General features: G+C 38.0%; 1 protein-coding gene across 8 annotated transcripts in view; it reads right to left on the bottom strand.

The window, feature by feature from the left end:
- Positions 1–23,728, bottom strand: part of RBMS3 (RNA binding motif single stranded interacting protein 3) — a 702,269-nt gene that overhangs the window by 256,859 nt on the left and 421,682 nt on the right. For all 8 annotated transcript variants that reach the window (XM_042955148.1, XM_042955152.1, XM_042955154.1 and 5 more), the window contains exon 5: positions 6,945–7,102. In XM_042955148.1, coding sequence (XP_042811082.1) covers positions 6,945–7,102 — 158 coding nt within the window. The remainder of the gene's footprint in view (positions 1–6,944; positions 7,103–23,728) is intronic.

The raw sequence follows: 23,728 nt of genomic DNA, 5'->3' as shown, positions 1-23,728 counted from the left end.
TTTAGATAAAGAAATGAAAGAAAATTAAATTAAAAACCTTAAAACTGAGATAAATGAGGAATTGATACGTATAGTATGTTCAGATCTAGAAAAATCCTACCACTAAATGCCACTGGAATTCATTATCACTTTTAATCAATCTCTTTGAGCTGCAGGCACATTTGATTCCTAGATATTATTATCTGTTATATTTCTTTTCTCTCCTCTATGAAATAGTAGCTTTGCCTTTTTTCTGTTTCTTAAACATGCCAAACTTGGCCCTACCTCAGATCTCTGATTGCCTTTCCCCTTTGACAGGATTCCCTATCCAACCTTACCAAGAGCCTCTTACGCTGGTTCCTTATCATCTGTATCTCAGTTTATATGCTGTAGGGGAGCAGCAATGGTTACTGCTTCCAACTTCAATGTAACAAAGTTCTACAATTTTAGTTTTACATGAGTAAACAATATTCATAACTCTCCTCTCATCCCACAGAGGATGATCTTTGGGATCCAGTCATTTCGTTTCATAATGATAAAATAATAGAGTATATGTTTTCCCTCCTCTAAATTTTTATAAAGCCATGAGTTGAGTCCAGGAGATTTCAAAATTATAGATGATTTGATGCAATTTTATTTATTTGCTTGTTCATTTGGTTGGTTGACTGGTTGGTTGGTTGGTTGGTTGGTTTGGGTCTTGAAATCCAGGGCTCTGAAAACATGGAAAAGAAAGCAGCAGAATGTTCTGCATGACTATCTCCAGTCATGATCATGATTTACTGATGGTGAATGAAGACAAAGAGACAATGGGTACAAACAGTACAGTACAGACAATGGGTACAATGGATATAAATGAAGAAAAACATAAGACGAGAACAAAGATCAAGAAGCTGAAGGATGGACCAGGAGTTTACTCTCCAGTGGATCACATTTGCTGGCAATTAGGTGAAGAATTAAAATTACTGAAAGGAATTAGAGCACTTGGGTGGCTCTGTAGGTTAAACATCTGATTCTTGATTTCTGCTCAGGTCATGATCTCAGGGTTCCTGAGATTGGGCTCCGTACTGCCAGTGCGGAGTCTGCTTGGGATTCTCTCTCTCTCTCTCTCTCTCTCTCTCTCTCTCTCTCTCTCTCTCTCTCTCCCTCTCTGGCCCTCCCATGCTCTCTCTCTGTCTCTCTCTCTCTCTCTCTCAAAATAAATAAAATAAAGGTATAAAAAGTAACAAACAAAAAATAAAGCTACTGCAAGAAGTAACAACTTTTATTCTCTTCAATCTCGGCAAACACCGTAACCTCTTTTTGTGCAAACACACCTGTGGTTTGGAGATCACTAATCACTAGATTCACACTTTAGAGATTTTCTCAGCTCACATTTGATGTCCTTGTTCCATACAGGTTTGAGGTAGTAATGGCAGAACTATTGCCAAAACAGCAAGGGGGGAAGTTTTAACACAAAGATGGACTCAAGGTAGATATGATCAAAACACATAGTTAACAATGAAAACACAATGAGATAAGCTTGATGGTCATTTTACAGGATCATATATTTGCCTACAAAAGAAGCATTGGTATTTGCTTTGTGATCTTTTACATTCCCATCTTTTCATTATGCTTACTCTGAATCAAAGTTCCTCATATTTCAGGAGGTGGGAGCAGATAGGGAACAAGAAGTATCAGGGAGTAAAAGGTAAATCAATAAAATTGCTACAATATTCAACACTAAGAAAAAACACAGAAAGAATATTTGGAGCCTGATATTTAATAATTCTGGTTTTTAATGATCAGGCTGGCATCTGTCTGCCTATAACCACAATTATTTATTTATTTTTTTACTTCATGAAAAGAAAGAACTGAAATTATTTAATTGGAAAACTTGTTCGTTCAGTATGGAGGGGGCAGAACACAGGGCTGGCTGCCCATATGTTAAAAGTCATTCAAACAAAACTCCATGAGAATCAAATTAAGAGTACTGAGGAGGGGTGAAAAATACTGCAAAATACAAAGGTCTCTGTGCTCAGCAGTCTCACGCTCTTTAGCTCACCAGGGGACAGTAAATGCATTTCTTAAAGAGGTTCTATGTTCCCAGATGTTGAAGCCGGATTAATTGTGAATGTTTACCCCCCATCCCTTCTGCACTTTGGGTCATTCTTCACCGGCCTCACATAACACTCTCTCAATGTGATTTTTGTTAGACAAATGGTCTCATGTTTCTGGGAATGGGAAATGCATAACGTGAACACACAGTCATGTCCCTCTAGCCTCAGGCTGATTTATGTGCTGATCCTCACCCTGGAAGGCAAGGTAGTCTGTTGGCACCCGTGAGCTCTGCAGCAGTGGGTCTGACTTGTCTGACTGTCAGCATTCCCACCATAAACTGCTGTTTTTAGAGGTTTATGACTTGGCTATAAAATGTTGCCTAGAGGGCGGTGGATCTTGCAAAATTGTTTTAAGTTACAAGAGAGTAGAAAAAAAAAAAAAAGAAAACAAAAAAACCCCACAAATATAAAGAAACATAAAAAATAAAATAAAATGTCTGTAATTTCAGACATATATCTCATGCTTCTGGAACTTTGAAAAGGCTATAATTGTGCTGTCTGTGCACCCTACTGGCATTCAAATCTATGCTTTGAAGTTCAGTGTTTTAAATATAAAATGAAGATACTACCTTTACTTTGAAGAGATGGTTATCAAAGCAGATTAATGTATAGCTTGCAAGTAAAATAATAATGGTGGGGGGGGGGAGCTTTCTAGTTAAAGAATTTTAGGATCTCTTGCACATGAAACAAGGACCACATCTGGTGGTCAGAAGTGACCACTGGTAATACTCAAAATGAAGCCTTCTGAAAAAATTTATTCAGGTTATGTAAATTGAGAGAGTCATAAATTCAAGAGATACATCCAATTTACCAGGCACAATTACATGACTACTGTTCTTCCAATCAAATAAGCATTTTCTTTTAATAGTGCCTGTGGCACTGTGAACTTTTAGAAGAAACAATTTGTAAATCAATAACAGTTGAGCTGATCTGACTGTAGTTTGCTCTAAAATTCCAAGACACCCATCTCAGAAGTGGCTTATTATCATCAAATGCTACCTCCCTGCAAACCCTTATAGTCAAAAACAAACAAAAAACAAAAACAAAACACTTGAAGTGATCCCATTTGTTTATCATCAAAAATTCACTGAAGATCAATTATGTGTCAGACAACATTCTAGGTGCTGGGACAGGCATGAAGAAGAACACAACATGGTCCCTACCCTTGAAGAACAGGGAGGGAGGTGGGTTCATGACTAGTACATGTGAGAAAGTGCTGCAGTGTGATAGACGTATCAACAGGAATCAACTCCATCAGAAGAATGAAGTCCAGCAGTTTGAGATTTCGCAGGCCTTCCAGAAGATTTGAGAACCAGTCCTAATGCCCTAAGGCTATGCTCTTCCAAGTTTAGAGAGCACGAGAGTCACCTAAAACATCGATTGTCAAACCCCAACCAGCCCTGCTCATTGCTGATTCAGTAGGGCCCCCAAATTGCATTTCTAATAATTTCTCAAGCAATGCTGAGGTTTCCGTCCTGGAAACTAAACTTAGAGAACCACTGTCCCAAGGCATCCATTGCAATATAATCCATTAAGTTCTCTCACTGTGCACTATCCTGGGAAGAAATGAGAAAACAGTCACTCAAGTCATCTCTGTTTTGTGGTTCAGAGACAGAGCTCCAAATGAGAAATGGTGGCCAGAAAAAAAGGGATATTTAAAAAGGAGGAGGGGAGTCTCTTGATTTCGACTCAGGTCATGATCCCAGGGTTGTGAGATAGAGCCCTGTATCAGACTCCGTGCTGAACATGGAGTCTGCTTAAGATTCTCTCTCTCTCTCTCTCTCTCTCTCTCTCTCTCTCTCTCTCTCCCCCTGTCTCTCTCTCTCCCTCTGTCCCTCTCCCCAACTCATGTTCTCTCTAAAAAATAAAATAAAATAAAATACACACACACACATATAATAAAAAAACAATAAATGAATAAAAGAAGGAACACTTGTGCAAGAGTTAATTTGTGAATGATCGTGCTTATTAAGGCAGTAGCCACAGTGATTTGAGAAAATGCAGAGCAAATGTCCAAGTGTGAGGAAAGAGGAATTTGGTCAGACTCACTTACCTATGATATAGCTAAGATTATTTTCTCACGTATTCAAATTAGGTAAATTATGTGGGATCCTGCACCTTGGGATTTCAAGTCTAAGACACACGGAGAATGAAATACTGATCCTTCATCAGTTTTCTGGCTTCTTACAAAAGAGGCAGGGCCATAGTTTCTTTTGATTTCTTAGGAATAAGAAATCACTGCCTTGATTTGAACCTATGTTTTCCTTTTCAGTTCATGTGCTAACTTTCTGAAACTAGAAAATACCATGATTTAGAGTGTGGAGACCTGAGTCTCAGTATTGGAGTGTGACTGATAATTCATATTCAAAGCTTAAAGTTTTAAAATGCTACTGCTTGGGGTTTAGTCATTGGGGAACTCCATAGAAAGGTAATTACGCTAACCACCCTCCACCCATCCACCCCTTCCAACAGTGAAAAGGAAATATGATTTACGCAAATGTTGAATCCAGTGGGTGAAGATACAAATTAAATAGTGAATTTATTATGGTTTTGATAAATTTTATTTGGGAACACAACTCTGACAGGAGCTGTGACATGACCATCTAACTTTGGAGGCTGGAGTTAGAGGTCAGTAAAGGGTTCTTTGAAGAAAAGACATTTAAGCCAGTCTCTGGAGGATAAATACGCAGAAGCCAGGGTAAGAGTCACGACAAGTGTAACAGTCAAGAAGGGTTTCTTGTGCCCAGCATACAGGGCAGGAAGAGAGAAGGCCAGGAAGTTGAGTGATGTCATGGATAATGATGTCAGGAATGATGTCGGCAAGGCTGGGAAATCCAATCGCTCAGGCCATATGGAGGGATATATGGAGGCCATATGGAGGCCCCTGACATGTTCATATCTGTATTTTAAAGAATCATTTAGAACCTCTCTATGCAAAATGCCCCAAAAGAGGAAAGCTGCCTTCAAAGCGGGCATAACAGAACAATTTAAAATTCCCACTTTTCCTCAGTTCCTAAAGAAAACAAAACTTTACAGGTTTTTACTCTTTTATGACGCCATATACTATGATTATAGTTTTGCCTCTTACAATGTACATTACTGGCTTCTGCACTAAGAAGAATACTCTTCACTGTAAGCAAACTGAAAGCATATAGGAAAGACAAAAGTGAGAGAAATGATCAGCCCAATCTCTGGCTTATACGCTGAACTGTGCCTCCCCCTGAACCAATTCCTATGTTGAAGTCCTAGCGCCCAATAGCTCATAATGTTACTGGATATGGAGATAGGACCTCGTAAGGGTGGCTCCTCATCCAATCTGACTGATGTCCTTTTAAAAAAAAGAGATTAATACGTAGACACAGAGGGAAGACCATGTGAAGACAAAGGGACAACAAGGTCATCTATGACAAAGCGAGAGGTCTCAGCCAAACCTGCCGGCACAATGATCTTAGACTTCTCTGGCTTCTAGAACTGTGAGAAAATAAATTTGTGTTGTTTAACCCACCCAGTCTCTTGTATGCTTTATGGCAGCCCTTGCAAATAATACACTCTGTACCAAAAGCCCCTTGTTAAAAAAAAAAAAAAAAAAAAAAAAAAAAAAGTCACCATAGGAGCTTATACACTATTCAAGATTCATTGCACTGGCAAAATTCAGAGCCCCAGGCAATGTGATTAGCTCTGCCTAGATGACGCAAAGGAACAGTTACGAACGATCTGGAAAAAGTGAATGCCGCAAGGATACAATCAAGTCAAGGAGATTTTCTTCCCTCTGCTTCCTTGTCTTCAAATCATCATGCATCTTGTATATCTACCAGTCTACTAGAACGTGGTGGGGAATCAGAACTTTAACGCATGGTCCATGACTTCTACGAAGTCAAGTTAGACATCAGTTCACAGTTAATTTCCAATTTGTTATCTTTCAAAGTGGGTTAATAAAAGTTGGTTTGCAATGGCGTTCCACATAATGGCAGGGTTCGTTATAAAGGGACACACCTGTCTACAATGGGCTGACTTCCAGATGACACGAACATCCATCCACTCATCCATGTGAAGTCAGCTGGAGACCCATAAACACACCAAGCCATGGAGACACAGCTCTTACTCTCATTCTTTGTTGTTAAGCAGTTTCTTTCTCTCTGAGGTTTCTTGAGCTTTGTTTTTCATGAAAGCACAGCAGGTACAACCATTTTAACTCTATTCCTGGCTGAGATCTTCTTTTGTAAACATTCCCTTAAAGTTAAGATGAAAACTACTTTTCCTTTTCCGACAATGAAAAAAGTACAATATTCTTTCTTCTGTGCTGTGTAAAACATCAAAACCACACAGCTAGGGCCTCTTAAATGCAAATGCCCTCCTGACCCCCCCTTATTTTTCTGGGTTCCTTGGGACTTTCCAACAATTCCTGTTTCTCAAATTCTTTCTTCTCTTCCTTCTCTTGACTGAGAAATTCTATCGTCTAATTCTTTGGAAATCAATGCAAAAGCATTTGGATGCTTTGTTCACCACATGGGCTCTTTAGCTTTGGGGTACTGGGCATTTATTACCACTAGCAGAAATTGGCAGCATCTGATTTTGCTAATCTACAGGCATAGAGAGAACTGGGAATTGGGTATGCATATCATTATGACCCAAGACACATATAACCATTCGATGTACATATTTTAGCAAGCACAACATATTTATAATTACAATGAAATTCTTTGGAGCGAGGCCAAGATACAGAGTCGGTTTGAAAAGCTACTTTTTCTGGAGAGGGGGGAAGGGGTAAAAACGTTCTATTACTGTGGGCCTTATGCTAGAAAGGAACGGAATTAAAAGGGAATCATGAGGAAAGACAAGTAACACACACACACGTAACAAGTGTTTTACCTGGCAAAGCCAACGCCTCTGCTGACTCCATTAGCATCTCTTAGTATTCTTGTGGAAATGACATGTCCAAAGGGTTTCAGCATGTTCTCAAGCTCCTGCTCATCCATAGAAATGGGGAGATTTGAGATGTATAGGTTTGTTGGGTCTTGCTCTTGTTGCTAAGGGGAAGAAACAAACGCATTAAGTTCTGAATATTGAAAAACGTATTCCACAAATGGCTAAACTTTTGCATGAACGGCGATATAGATTCCAATCTCCAACACACTCTTGAATGTTCGTTTTCTAAGGGTGCTACCTCTTTTTCATGAATTCCCTTCCCGTGGAGTGTTTCTTATAGAAACAATGTCATAAATGAAAACCAAGCTTTCTATTCAGCCTCCTTAGAAACGAAAAACAAACTTTTCTTGCAAATGAACTCAGGAAATGTGTATTCTCTTTGATTACCACTAACTACCATTGTTACTACCCCTGGGTCAACCACCATCACCACTAGTTACTAATGTTGCACTCAGTGAGTGCTTACAACAGGGCTAAGCATTGTTATTCACAGTTAATGTGCATTATTTGAATCAACAATAAATATGATTGCTACCATTCTGCAGATGACAAAATTGACCCCTAACTTGTCCAAGTTACACAGCTGGTAAGTATCAAAGCCAGGGCTGAAATGTGGGGCTATCACCAAAGTCCATAGGCTTCACTGTTCAGCTGCCTTCCACTAGACCCATGGCTGTGGGAGGAGGGGAGTCACATCAGCCTCAGCATCATTGTGGAATTTGCTAAACATGAAAATCCTCAGGGCTTACCCCAGAACTACGGAATTAGAAACTTTGAGGGTGGGACAAGCAATCTGTGTTTTGACAAGCCCTCCAGGTGATTCTGATGACTGCTCAAGTCTGGAAAATGCTATTCTACACCATACATGAATATTTATATATGAATGAGATAATGATGTCTATCATTTTCTAATCCAACAGCAATAGTGCTAAATAAGTTTCCTTAATAGAATGAGAACCCAAACAATTGCTAGCACGATCTCCATGTGTATGGACGCTCTCTATTTCACACACTGAATTAATGTTGGAATATAATTGTATATACGTTTCAAGATAAAACAACTGGAAACCTGCCATATTATAACCATTAATATCAAAATATATCATATATTTAAGTGCACCGTTACATTTTAACCAAAGCAACAGCCTTAACTTCAAGGATAAGTGAGATTACATTAGAAAAAAAATCCAAAATCTATAGGAAATGACATTATGTAATCATAAAACATCTTTTGTGAAGAGATACCATATTCTGTAGAATATGTGAGGTTTTAAGCATGATGAAAAAAATACAATGAACAAGATTCCAAGTATTGTTTCAAGTCAGAAAACCAGTTTTGGTATAAAACAAAACTATTGTTTTTAGTCTTGTTTTTTGTTTTATTTGAGAGACAGAGAGAGTGTGAGCAGGGGAAAGGGGCAGAGAGAGAGAATCTTAAGCACGTTCCACGCTCAGCATGGAGCCGATGTGGCGATTTTTCCCACGACCCTGGGATCAGGACTTGAGCCGAAATCACGAGTTGGACATTTAACTTATTGAAGCCACCTAAGCTACTGTTTTTAACTGCACTAAATATTCATACAGGTCATAATATTTTTATTAAGCTTTCAGATTAATAAGTTCTATCATTAGGTTAATTTTTTAAAACATAGTTTAGTTTCCAAGCTTTTGTATCACCATGGAAAATGGTAAACATAAACATAGAATCAATCAGAAAAAAGACAACACAGCTTCAATATTTAGGAATAGTGTCAATGCAGAAACTATGCAGCTGTAGTCAGTCTCTTTCTCTTCCTCTCCCTCTCTCTCTAACACGCACACACACACACACAGACACACACACACTAGCGTGATCCTAGAGAGAAACAGAGATGATATTATCTGTTATTCATTCCTAAATGGTCATGATTATGTTTGTTTTTTGGTTGGTTGTTTGCTTTGCTGGGGTGGTGGAAAGAAAAAAGAAAATAAAAAGTCGTGTGTCAGATACGTTAATAAAGAATCTTATGCACATACAATGTTTAAACTATTTCACTACCCACCATTTAATTTTAATCTTTATATTATCACTCCAAAGGTAGCTTGGCAAATATCATTATATTCATTGGATAATGAAGAAACGGAGCCATGAAGATTCATCATCTTGCCCAAGGACAATCTGATAATTAGTGACAGGGTTGGAATTAGATTTAGCAACCGGTTTCCTATCTTCCAGCTCAGTGTGTTTCTCACTAGCCCAGTGTTTCCCAAGCCTCAATCACCTGCATATTACCTGAGAAATCTTTGGCAGCCATGTATATTTTTTTATTTGCTTTCTTTAAACCAACATACCTTTGGCCTTAAATAAGTTCATTTAAAAAGTAATTTATGTTGCTACCAAACTAAAAATCTGGTATTACCTGGCATAAATAAATTACTGTAAGAACAGGAAACAAATCAGTGTTATTAAATTATAGCTAGATGCTGTTTGTTTGCAAAAGGCATTGACTCTCGTGATTGACTTTTTCTGTTACAAATGAGATTCGTAATTAAGACAGGAGTGACAAGCATGCTAACAGCAGATGGATTCTTTTTGTTCTGGGAAGAGTCAAAATTGAGACAGAATTCCAAAAAGAATAATTTTCTTATGATGCACTTTCTGGACCCCACACACCTAGATTTGCTTAAGTTCATTAAAGAGACATGTCCCACAGATTGAGAGTTCCGACATTAACCCTGAATTTCTCAGAGGGGGCACACGGTAGTCCCATGAATAGGTTAGAATTTGCCCAGTATTCTGCACCCCTTTGTCATCGATGAGGCTAAATAACCACAGCCAGCCAATCCACTATCCCAGGGTACTGTACAGACCTTTTCATTTTCTCTAGGCAAGAACGTATTAGTTTATCCTGATGCAATTTCATTTCCAAATTCTCCAAGTGCAGAATGCAATGAAGCTTCTCAAAATCATGTGGGATAATCACGCAGAGCTTAGTTCATAAGGGGGTGGTCAGTAAGCTATTTTCTGAATCCAAATTCAAACAGCAAGGCTAACTCCTTAATTTGTATTCACAGGAAGAATATAATGTTGGGCAGTGTTATTTATTAAGTAATTCTGTCCTTTGAAATTCAGTATTAGTCTTGAATATATTTGTTGACTTGACAATAGAATTTAACTTCTGCATAAAATGAATTTTAGAGTAATACGTGCACTCCTATTTTTACTTTTAATGTTATCTATGTATCAGGTTTATGTAAATTGATGGCAACTTTCAAAAGCTTCTTTGGCACTACGAACTACTAAAGAGCACCTGACTTTTAACTTTTCAGAAAAAAATTCTCAGGTGAGAATTGCAATCTAAAACAACTTCAAGAAAAAAAATTTTTTTTTAACTTTTTAACTTAAATTTGCATGATCATTTAGTTCGAGAATTGACCTTAGGGGACATATTCCATATTCTTCAATCTGATCATTTCATAAATGGCAAAAAAAAAAAAAAAAAAAAGCTAAAGGAGCAGTTATAACTCACTCAAGTCCACCCAGCTAGCAACAGGCTAGAAATAGAACCCTGGTCCTTTTTACCTGGCGTGATGTCCTTACCAATTCATGACACTGCCTTTTCTCTTAAGAAACAATGAATAACAGATAGCAGGTTGTAGTTCAAAGGAATTATTAGTATAGGCAAGAGTTAATACCTCTGAATTCCCTATTTTATTCATTGTTGCTTATTCATCAATTAACTTTTGCTATAGAATTAAGACTATCAAAAAAGAAAAAAAGTTCATGGCATTGGTCGGTATTTTTTACACACTCACAGAATGAATATTCTGCCATGTAAACTCATTTGTAAAAGTATATGACTACAATTCACACACGTATTACACTGAATTGACCAGGTCACCAAAAGTAACTCCCCATTTTTGGCCTGCTTCTACACCTTTTCATGCAAGGATTTCTTGATTTATTATTAAATTGATTTTATTATTAAATTAAATTATTATTTAATAATGATTAAATTAAAGTATTATTATTTATTATTAAATTCATTTAATTTTGTCATGAGATTGTGAAACAGCAAAGTATCCTCTCCATTATGAATGAAAGCAGAGACCTGTCATTTCACTCGAGAATATGTAAATAATTCATTTTTTCCTGAAATGACTTCCTTTTTCTTGCATTTTTTTGTATATGTAAATGGCCAAAATAAGATTTATTGGCACTCATTGGCTCTTTAACAGTAAGACAACTTCAGAGTTTCAGAGCATTTCAAGGTGGCTAAGGGAAATGAATACAAATGGAGGATAATAATGGTCGCCCTTATCTAGATCAAAGGTTACATCTGTTGGGGAAAATCACTGTGAAGAAAAAATGTGATCACTGGTTGATCCATTAGTTGCACGTGGGCAGTTGGAGGCTCCTCACCCCCTCCCCTGTCCTTGGAATGTGGACTCCCCTTGCTTTCTCCACTCCCAGAGGCTGCTCCAAGGACATAGCCTTGAGATAATGATGTGAGGATGAGACCATCTGGATGGTATGCGTGACTGAACCCAGTTAAGGCTTTCATATAAACTTTTCAGATTTGGCAAGTGGGTAGAGAGATCTAATCATTTCATCACTGCCCAAGGTAAGCCTTGTATGCAAGTTCCTTTTACTCATGAAACCTGCCACTTACCTACCTGACTTGACTCTTTCCTTCCATCTCTCCCCATCCTCTGAGTACTGGGACCAGTTTCAGAATACACCTTGGAAGCTCCAAAGGAGCTTGTAAACCAACAGTATCTAGAGCTGTTTTTGGATACACGTGATGGCTATTACATACACATGATTCTGAAAAAGGTAGTTAGTAGAACAAGACTTCAAAACTTAATCTGATAACACTCAGACTTGATGAAACTATTTAAATATTTAGGAAACAGCTTTAGCATTAGAGACTTTAGAACAATGTTTATTAAGCCATCTGGGATGAAGACTGTTTTTATTTTCAATCTGTGATGGAGCAGTATTTGTAAAATACAATGAAAATACGTTAACAGAAAATAAAATAAAGTTGAAAGGTATGCAAAATAAAGCTGCTTTTTATTATTACATTTGATAGACCAAAATTACATTTGAATTAAATGTTGTATTGATGTGAAATTGTTACATAAGGTTTTAAATGCTGACTTACAATTTCTGTTACTTATTTCATTGTGAGCAGTACCATTTTGTGGACCAAACTTTAAGTAACAGTGTTTTAGGGGACTATGTTCCTTTTTTTTCCATCACAATATAATACCCTATGGTTATTACTTTTTGTTTACTTTGTATACTGTCAAGTCCTATTTTTAATCACAAAATTGTGTGTTACCGATTTATAGTCATTTTTGAACAATTACACAAACATGTCTCAAGATGAATTATCTGAAGCAGGGGTGACAGAACATCCAGAAATATCCTGAGGAAGTTTGAAATAACTTTAAAGCAAACATGTGACAATATAATACTTTAAAAATATGTTGGGAGGGATGTTCATACAGACTGAAGATAATAATATATTACCTTACAGAGAGCAGAGTTTCACAGTATTCAAAGTGGTTCAGGGTCATTTTATTTCATGTGGCCCTTTGTAATAATCCCAGGAGGTAGGAGAGGCAAGCAAGAGTTATCACCTCCTTTCTACAAATGAGAAAACTGGTTCTGATATCTGGGAAGGGTGACCAAGGTCACATGGCTTAGTAGGCAAATAAACAACATCATAAGTGGTACTTTCTGACTCTTGATCTGATACTCTTTCTACTAGACTACACCAAGTCTGAGGATTGCCTATAAATACTGCAATTCAATGGGTCTCCCCTATAATAGAAAGGAAAATCAATGGGGAGACGAAGGAGAAATTGTTTTTTTAATGGAATAGTCTATTTTAAATGTTGTAGCAATTTAAAAGTTAATAACATAAACTGTTTTCTCTCACCCTGAAACAGAAGCAAGGAGTCAGAGCCTCCCATGTAAACAACCGGCCTAAAGGCATCAGAGGTTTTGGAACTAGTTTACCACTAACTTTGTATAAAGTTGTCTAGTAATATTCTCAACACGTTTGGTGCATGGCTGTTGGAGTTGTGGCACCTCTAGACAAGGCCTGGAGGAAGCCTACAGTTCTGGCCATATTTGCTTCAGTACCATACATGTATCTCCTGGTTATTTCACATGCCAACTTCCCTGTGCCACGGGGGGCGCAGATGGTTTGGTCAAACATTATTCTGGATGTATCTGTGAGGATGTTTTCTGGGTGAGTTTAACATTGGAATTCGTTGACTGGGTAAAGCAGACTGGCCTTCTCATGTGGGCAGGTCTCATCCCCTAAGCTGAAGACCTGAACAGAACAAAAAGACTGAACTCCTGAGTTAAGAGAGTACTCCTCCCATCTGAGGGCCTTCAAGCTAGGACCATTTAATTTTCCTGCCTTCAGGCTCAAATTGACATGATGGTTCTTCCTAGGTCTCAAGCCTGGTGGCCTTCACACTGGAACTATATACCCATCAGCTCTCCTGGAGCCTCCTGCTTGATGACTGTAGACCTTGGGGCTTGTCAGCCTCCATAATCATGTGAGTAGATTCCATATAATAAATACATACATACAACATATATGTATATGTTATAAATATGTATCTCTCCTATTGGTTCTATTTCTCTGAAGAACTCTAATACAATGGGTTAATTGTGTTAAATCTGTATTGCTACGAAACCATAAGGACACATGGTCAGCTCTGACCTTCACACTAGGACTTCTGTACTCCTTACTCACAGAGCCATGGCCTTTGAGAGAGGCACCGCCTTTCCCTAAGATAAGTGCTCCAGAATCCTACATCTGAGGTAACACATTAAAGAACAAAGGAAAAAGTAAAGAAGGTCTTCCAAGAAGTAGGCTTTCACCCCTACATGGTGGCTAATAAACCCTGTCCTGTTTGCTAAGTGGTGAAGGGGGTCACCCTGTGTTTTCAATCACCTTCTCCCTCCACTAGAAGAGAAAGGGTGATTTCTCTTCCCCTAGTTTCCCATGGTGATGGAGTTGGAGGAGGATGAGGCATATCAGTTTTTCCTCCCAAGGCACCAATAACGACAATTTCCCTAAAATAAGAATCAATAAGAACAGTTTCTATAAGGAACACATGTTTTAAAAGAAGCACTTAATTATTTCAGATTTAATGCAAGCATAGCATTGGCAACTGGAGTTCATGTCCTCAAGTTCAGCTGGAGGGTTTAATTCTGGAAAACAAACTCGACAGAGGCCTGACTGAAACCATGCCAGGTGCTTAAGACAGCCTGCGCCGCTGGTCATTTGCGCTACTCTTTAAGGCTTTTATTTCTAGATCAATTGAGCAGCCTCGAGTTGAGATGAGCAGAGAATGATTAAATGAGCCTCTCGAGTCTTTATGACTGAATTTGAATTACCTGTGGTCCTGGAACAGGTGGCCAGATTGGATTCCTGGCTTTCCTTGACTTCTCCCTCCACATGCACCTCATGAACTCGAGCTCAGTACCGCCCGTTATCAGCCCTGACGTGATGGTTTCTCCTGTGAGAAAATGCTAAATTAACATATTACAATATTGAGATCTCTCTATAGTTTTATTGTAATATATTACGGTATCACAAATATGTATGGTTTTGTACTCTGGGTCCTGACAGTCAGAAATGAGAACAGGAAACCAAACTATAGAGAACTACTCAATATTGTAAACAAATCGCATGGCGTTTTCTCAGAGTCCAATCCACCTCTCTGAATGGGTTCTCTGGGATGTCTATTTTATCAGCCTGTTGTGAACTCTGGGACAAAAAGTCGTCGCTTTATTTGTTGACAGTGACGATGATCCTCTTTCAAACAACCGGAAGCATGGTAATGGTGTGAACATAGCTATACGTTTACCATGTTATCCTGTTACTTTCTTCTGGAATATCTGCCACAACACATATAAATAGAGAGCAGGGCAAACCATTTTGTATCTTCTGCCTAGGACGTGGCAGCTTAGATTTGCTGAGGCTCACATGAACACGTGAAATATACACGCACGTATCTCTGAGATGTAAAGATCCCAGGGATGTAGAGTTCCACTCGAGGGCAACCATTCTCATTGCATTCCATGTAGATGACAGCCCCAGAGCACAACACAAGCGGTCACTCTTAGAACTGTGCAAGAGTGCTTGCGTGGCTAACACCATGTCTAGGAAATTTTAGGGAGGCCTGATAAAATAAGGACACCCTGTTAAAGGTGAATTTCTGATAAATTACAAATAACTTTTTTAGTATAAGTATTCACACATATTGCATGGGGCACACCTATACTATAATATTCATTGCTACAAGGGATTAACATTACTATCATATTATATAAATTATTTGCTGTTAGATAGGATTCATATTATTACTATTTTATGGTAAAATAGTATCAAATATTTCCTTATTTATTGATCTATTAAAGTTTATTTATTTGTTTTTAGAGAGAGAATGAGAGAGAGAGAGAGAGAGAGAGAGACAGCATGAGCAAGGGAGGGGCAGAGAGAGAGGGGAAGAGAGAGAGAATCCCAAGCAGCCTCCACAGTGTCAGCGCAGAGCCCGGCGCGAGGGCTTGATCTCACGAATCTTGAGATCATGAGCTGAGCCGAAATCAGGAGTTGGACACTCAACCAACTGAGCCACACGGGCACCCCAAGAATTTAAGGATACATGACACTAAAAATTTAGTACAGTGCCAGCTACGTAGGGGAAACTCAGTAACTCATTATTCTTTCTATAATTACGATTAAATTAAAAATAAAGAAATTTAGGACATGGCAAGAGGACAGTCACTAACTAAATGTAAATCATGTATATAAAAGAACAATTATTACTATTTAGAACCTGTCCCTCTGCATTCCTCACAGGTGCAAACTTACTAGACATTAAATTATGTGGAGGTGGGTATGTCCAACCGAAGGGGAGATCCTTAAAATGTGGCTACTGTATCAGCACGAGAATCTAGAAATATATCATGGTGGGGAAGGGTGAACAGAACAATGCTCCCATCATTTATGAGCTAAAAAGATTAATGATTTATTACGAGGCTCATTAATCAAAATCGTATGGCTTTTTTTCTTTCTTTTTTTTTTTTTTTTTTTTTTTTTTTTTTTAGGGAGCAATTCCACTGTTCAAGTCAATTAGCCCACCAAAGCTATTACACCAAAGAAGCTGGAATGTTATTCAGACTTCCCTGGGAGTATTTAGAGTATAAAATAAATGCTATTATTCAGAAGATACCAAATTGCTAAGCTTCTTAAATTCATACAATTGGGAACCTGCAGTACATTAAAATACTGAAACTCATTAAGAGTCTTTTCTTCCCAGCTTTAGAGTCATTGGCATTCTCAGCACAGTTAAGAACAATAAAAAGCTCCTGGCTTCCTAGGAAAGAGTGGCTTGCACTCCTCCAGCTCCACTTCAATGAATCACTGAGGCAGAACTGGTGCCCAGCCTTCGAGACAACAGCAGCTCCTGCTGGATTACCCTAATACTTGAATAGGACTGGAAAATGAGCTAACATGCTACATTAAGAGGAGAGAAAAGAGCAGTTAGCTTATAGCCATCATTTACCTTCATTAGCGCTCTATTCAAAGCATTTGAGCATAAATATACAAAATGTTAGTAATGATTTAACTCATAAAATAAGAATCGATGAGTCTCTGCTTATATAAGTGAATGACTAATGAGGGATCCTTTAAGTAGAATGGAAACTAATAAATGTAGAAGGGATGTTGGAATTGCAAAATCACCACTCGGCAGTCATAGTAATAATAACTGACTGATCTAAGAATGATCAACGATCAGTGTTTGGCAAAAGATGTGAGTGAAAGTTTGATGAGAAGGAAGAAATGGACATAATCTCAAAGAATTTCCCCCTAATCTCAGAGACTCCCCCCACCAAATATTTATTAATTACAAGGGGAAAATAGTAACTTTTCCATGGAGGTACTTAGTAGCCATTACTTTAAATGATCAAAGTAGCATCACCAAAATGGGAGAAGTGAACACCACGTGCCTCCTCATATGATGCACTAGAAGGCACTCACTGTGGCATTCATTCCACCAATGCATGCCCGGACTCTACCCATTGGAAAACATCAGACAGACCCAAGTTGAGGGACATTCTATACAATAACTGGTCTGCAATCTTCAAAATGTCAAGACGAAGAAAGACTAAGGAACTATTCTACATTAAAGACACTAAAGAGACACAGTATGTAAATGTAACAATTGATCCTGGATCCCACCCCTGTAAAATGTGTGTTTACTATAAAGGACATTAGTGAGAATTGACTAACGTCTATTGATTAGACCTTTTTAGTGTATCAATGTTAATTTCCTGATTTTGATCATTTTACTCTGTAAGCGTGCCCTTGTTATTAGAAAATACAGTTAAAGTATTTATGCATAATGGGGCATGATGTCTGTAATTACTCTCAAGTATTTTAGAATAATGAGAATAATATGTATATATTTATGGAGAAAATGATAAAAGTAAATGTGAGAGATGTTTAGTATATGGAAAATCTGGATAAGAGATGATACTATTTCTGCAGCTTTTTGTAAGCTTGAAATTATTTGAAAATAGAAGTTAAAACAACTGCAAAAATAAAATAAACAAGCCATTACTCCTGATAGCTAAAAGCCCCCCAAAATAAATATTCATCTTAAGTACTTCACCTTATAAAAGAAACATAAGGCAGCACACATTCTTTGTCTTGCATTCAGACTTACTCCCTCAAGACAGAAAGAACAAAAAACATGGAATTCAGCATCTGTGTCCCTTGATACAAGGTGATTACCATACTCAACACCTTGGACAGTGTCCATTTGTCCAGCTCATTAGCATACTTTTAGCTCATGGTCTCTGCTAAGAGTTTTAGTAATATATCTGCTTGGGTGTTTGAACAGAGACAATAAAGGTGGAGACTCAAACTAGATCCCAGGAATCTAGAAAAAAACAGTGCATAAAAGGAGAGTGAGATGAATTCACTTTTAAGTATAGACATAATTCTTCTCCAACACCACCATGCTTCCTAAGACCCTGACAGATTTTTTCCTCATTATGTAGCCTATATATGCAGTATCAGGATTATTTCCTCCTTCATATACACGAAACTGATGATTTTGAGAGTAACTTGTAATTTCACACACAACATGGGGTGAGTCAGTGGTCACTCAATTTGAATGATGCACAGATTAGTGAGGCATCTGAGGGCAATTTTGCCCCCAGGAGACATTTGGCAATATCTGGAAACATTTTTTTTTTGTCACAACCATAGTGAGGGGGCTGCTCTTGGTATCCCACAACATACAGGAAAGCCGCTTACAACAAAGAGTTATCTGTGAAAGAAAATATCTGTCTGGCCAAGGTTGAGCATCCTGGTATCAACCCCTCTAAAGAGAAAAAAAAATGTATACATATACACATATGTGTGTGTGTGTGTGTATACACAATATGTATGTATATGTATACAATTATGTATGTATACATAAAATATGTATGTATATACACAAAAATATGTATACATAAACACGTGTGTGTATATACATGCACATATATATACCATTATTAGATATCTATCACTCTATGTTAGTAGATATTATATGTTTTATATAAATATACACAGTAGACTTCCAGCTTTGACTTGGTTGTTTTCATTAAAGTGAACTCAAATATATGCAAATGCTTAATTAATGAGGTAAAAATGCCTCTGTTTGTAGCTCGTACGCAACTAGTAAACCAAATACACTTTAAAATTGCATAAACGCAAAGTTGCATAACCAATACAATTTAATTAAAACATTAATTGAGTATCACGGATGATGTTCCTTGCAACGTGAATATGTTTTTGACTGCTGCGCATCAAATATTTTTGAAATTCATGGTCTATGTTCTTTTTGCCATGTGACATTGTGATCCTTCACCACTTCCTTGTATTTGCATTACTATAAAATCTTCATCTGGGCTTAGCTTGCCAGGCTAACAGCTTTCATGTGGCTTGAAAGCATCATTTACTGATTACATCTGCCTGGTTCTTTCCTCATCAGTCCCAGACAATGACAGTAGGCCTCTTTGGCACAATGTGATTATAGACATAAATACAGACACAGGCAGTGACATCAACTGGTCAGCCAGATGATCTCAAATATGCTTTCATAACCTTTTAAACTTAGAGTCATAGGATGGAAATCCCCAAGTTTGCAAATTCTCATAGGGAACTCATGAATCCTTAAGAATCACTTCCATGGACTTTGTTGAGAAAGATGCCAATACAAAGAAAAGCCACCAGGGATTTCCGGGGCCAATCTGGTTTCAGATCCAGATGTATTACTTGCATATTAGCTACAGGGAAGCATATATACACATTCATACACACATCCTGTAGTTCTGGACTAGTGAGTTCACTTCCTTAAGCCTTTGTCTCCTCACCATTTAAAAGGAGGATACTGCTACCATAGAGTTAAGGTGAGGGTGTGGGTTACAAGGACACTTTATAGATGTTAGTATTATAGATGTTAATATCTATATCTTCTCCTCCTCTTAAGCTACCAGACACATTCACTGGTTGCCTGGCTATATTTTCTTCTCAAGTAAATGAGAAACAAAATAAAATTAAGCACTTGAGGAGGCATGTAACCATCAATTTTAGAATCCTATATTAAAGAAAGCACTAAATAAAAATGTACCTATTTACAGGTAAAGGTATTTAATTTATTAGCTATTCTGTGAAAACTACCTTATTTAGCATACAGCAAATCAGAAATCAAAGAAGACAGGTAGAAAATGGGCAAGAGAACAGAAATCACAGCTTCCTTTTATGTTTTTTTTTCCCATTTCCATTTTATTGTGAGCATTTTAAAAAGTGCCAGATTATGACTGACGATGGTTAAATATGATCAGATTTACACAGAGAAAGGATTGATGAATTTCAAATTAACTGAAAGGAAAACATTACAAAATCCATAGAATTCAAAACATGTTCCAGGCAGGTGGAAAAGCCAAGTTCCTGAGGCAGGAAAGAGCTTCCTCTTCATGAGGTCAAGGAAACAGGCCAGTGGATGGGACACACTGAGTAGGTAGAGGCATGAAAGGACAATGTGAAGGTATGTTGGGGCCATCAGTTGGGCACTGTAGGCCATGCCGAGCTGCATGATGGGAGCTGGGATCATGTTCTTATGTGTAGTGGGAAAGCACTGAAGAAGTTAAGGTGGGAGTGGGGTGGGGAAAACATGACCTGATTTGTTGAAAAAATAAATCTGGAAGAAAATGGAGAACTACGAAATAGGGTAGGGTTCCCATTAGGTGGGAAGCTTTTGCAATAGATCAGGAGAGTGATTATGGATACAGCAGTGGAGATGATGGTAAAGTAGGTGGTTTAAACAAAATCTGTTTTTAAGGTCAATTCTATGTACTTCTGCATGGCTGCAATATGAGGAATATGAGAAAGGAAGATTCAAGGATTATCTCAGGGTTTTGAGATTTGCATCTTCACCCGCAAAATTACTATTTGTTGTGGAAGAAGACATGGAGAGCCAAATCTGAAGAAAGAAATCTAGAACTCTCTTGGATACTTTAAGTTTAGATATCTACTTAGTTTCAAGAGTAGTGATGATGTACAAATATAAACACCCAAGAAACCTGGAATCTCCTAAATCCAATTTTATAGGCTAGCATGGCCAAGCACATTTATAGAACTAAGAAGACAGGAAACATATTTTCCTTGCAAGCAAAGGAATGCACACATCCGATCATAAAATATTACTTTAGAATCCAAGGCATCTGAATGATATCCATGCCCAAGATTTTCTCGGAGGACAGAGAAGACTTGCCCAAGCTCCCAAATCAAGTCTGGAGCTGGAAATTAAGATTCTCCCAGCTGCTGATTGAATATGTCTGTCTTTATGAAAATTTTCCAGACTCTTATAAGGAATATTTTCACAATGCACAAGTTCCCTTCAAATTATTTAGTTGTGGAACCTTGTAGTCAAAGCATGGCTTGTGCATCAGCAACCGTTGGTGGTTAGAAATGGAGAAAGTCAGGTGCTACCCCCGACCTGCTAAAGCAGATCTGTATTTTAACAAGATCTGCAGGTGATTCATGTGTACATAAGAGTTTGAGAGGCACTGTTATAGAAGTTAAATCACTCTTGGATTTAGGGAGGATTATTTAGCAAACCTCTAGATTCACACAGTAAAATGAAGACAAATACTGGCATTGTTCTCACTCAAATGATCATCTAGCCTACTCTAATATTCAGTGAGAAAAGCTGCCATTGAAAATAACAAAGTACCGTGGGCATGAACCGACTTGGAAATGTATCCAAGGTACCTTGCTGATTTTTTTTAACAAAGCTAGCTAAAGAACAGTATGCAGGGCAGGATTGTAGGTGATGCTCTATGGTCATAGGGCTCCACAGCACATCCCCTCGGCCCATCTGACTACAACACATCCACCTGGACGTTCACAGGCACCACTGCCAGTCTCATGACAAGCAGGTGCTGGGGGTCTTGCCACTCTGCCTTTTCCAAAGCTGCAGAAGGCTGCTCAGTGCACACAGGCATAGCCCAAGGTGCAGGGTAGTTCACAGCCTGGGGACAAATTCCAACCAATGGGGTATGGAAGTTGAACAATAAAAGCTTCAGCCTCCTCATCTGATGTGCATTCTACATGGCTCCTCAGAGTTCTCCAGCGAAAAGGAGCTCCAATCACCAAAGTCTGTTTATTAGAACATCCCTTTTGGACTTTTCTCCCATCTCCAACTCATATTCTTCATTCCTTTACTTCTATTTTCTGGATCACTTCCCAAGTAAACTAATCAAATCCTTGTCTCAGAATCTGCTCAGGAGGAAGGAAACTAATGCTATGTTTAAAGTGTATATAATACAGGGGCATTTGGGAGGCTCAGTCGGTTGAATATCAGACTCTTCCCTTTGGTTCAGGTCATGATCTCATGGTTTCATGAGTTCAAGCCCTGTGTCGGGCTCTGCACTGGCTGCCTGGAGCCTGCTTGGGATTCTCTCTCTCCCTCTCTTTCTCCCTCTCTCTCTCTCTCTCTCCCTCTCTTTCTCTGTCCCTTCCCCACTCACACTGTCTCTGTGTCTCTCAAAATAAATAAATAAACTTAAAAATATTTTTTAAAAGTGCATATAACACAGATATGTTACAGACACAAGCATACAGACAAATGCATGTCTATGCACGGGGAAAGATGAGGAGACTTATCTAGAAAAATGATGTTGGTCTCTATGGGTAAATTTATAAGGGGCTCACATTGACATTTCTGTAGCATTATGATTACTATTATTTTACATTGGATGCTATTTTGCTAAACTTAAGAAAAAGGGAAAAATGGAAAACATCAGGAAGGGGCCTGTACAAAAGACAGATAACAAAATCCAGTGCATATAAAATTATATACTAAGAGCTGTCATTTTTGACTGTCCCTCTGTGGCTTTCCTTTCCCAAGAGAATCTGAGTAATAACGACAATGGGTTCCTTCAGAAAGAGTAGTTCTTCATCATTTTTATGAATTTTTTACCCTGAAAAATACAAAGTGTCTGTGCCAAATTTCAAAATCAAGGATCCTGAAAAGACAGTGTATAATGAAGAGATCTAATCAGGTTATTATCAATTTGCCATGCAGTGAAATCATTTTTCTGCCTCTCTTCCTTCACTTTTGAAGTCTGCACTAGAATTACCAATTCTCAAGGTTATTGTTCATGAGGTGAGTGAGAGCACTGTAACAGTTCAAGCCCCACATTTTTGTGTAGTCTTAATGGGTCAATGGCCACATTACCATACACATTCAAGAATGGTGCTAACTTCTCCAGAAATATGAAAATATTTTTCAAAAATCAGCCATGTAGTAGTTCTAATTTAAAAGACACCAACCCAGATAGATCCCAAAAGCTGGATCTCATGATTTTGTCATAATTTTCATTTTAATGCTAGTAATTTAAAATTCACATTTGAGGAATACATGGGGTGGGGAGGAGGGCAGAAGACAAAGGAGAAGTGAGAATGTGATTCTTACAGAAATGAAGGCGTAAGCTTCGTACAATGCATGACAAAGGAAAAGAATATTGACTGGAAGTGAACAAGCGTATGTCAAAAACCAAACTAAACCACAACTATAATATCAAAAGAGCAGTGTGAATGATGTGCACTGAGTAACAATACTAAGGATGACTACACTCTATTAAGCTCTTCCTTTGTGTTGAGCACCATGCCTTGCATTATCTCTAACACTTATATTTAGCAGTCACAGTGGGTATTATTGTCATCACTACTTTAAAGATGAAAAAATGGACACTATGTGCGGGTAAAGGACTGATCTAAAATCACACCGTGACCAGAGTTAAGATTCAAACAAGACCTGGGACTCTGGAGTCAAAGCTCTAGACCGATAGCAGATTACCACCAATCACATAACTTGTGCCAGCTCAAAATATCCAAAAACATGTGCCTTAAAATCAAGTGCTATGGCTGAAATGAAAAGAAAAAAATTATATGCGTGAGATACACATATATTGATAATCACTTCTTGGCTTACTATACCAGCCATAAACATGACTTGCCACGAGAGAAACAGATTAGGAGATACTGATCCGTATTTTATTAACAAAACTTCAGCAAACCAGAAGCTACTAGGACATGTGGAACAAAGAAATTAATGAAAAGGAAACACATACCTACTTTTTTGGCCTGCTA

The sequence above is a fragment of the Panthera leo genome, chromosome C2 (genome assembly GCF_018350215.1).
Source record: "Panthera leo isolate Ple1 chromosome C2, P.leo_Ple1_pat1.1, whole genome shotgun sequence".
NCBI classification, from domain to species: Eukaryota; Metazoa; Chordata; class Mammalia; order Carnivora; family Felidae; genus Panthera; species Panthera leo.
Note: the sequence above shows the minus strand (reverse complement) of the source record. Positions and strands in the feature narration are given on the sequence as shown.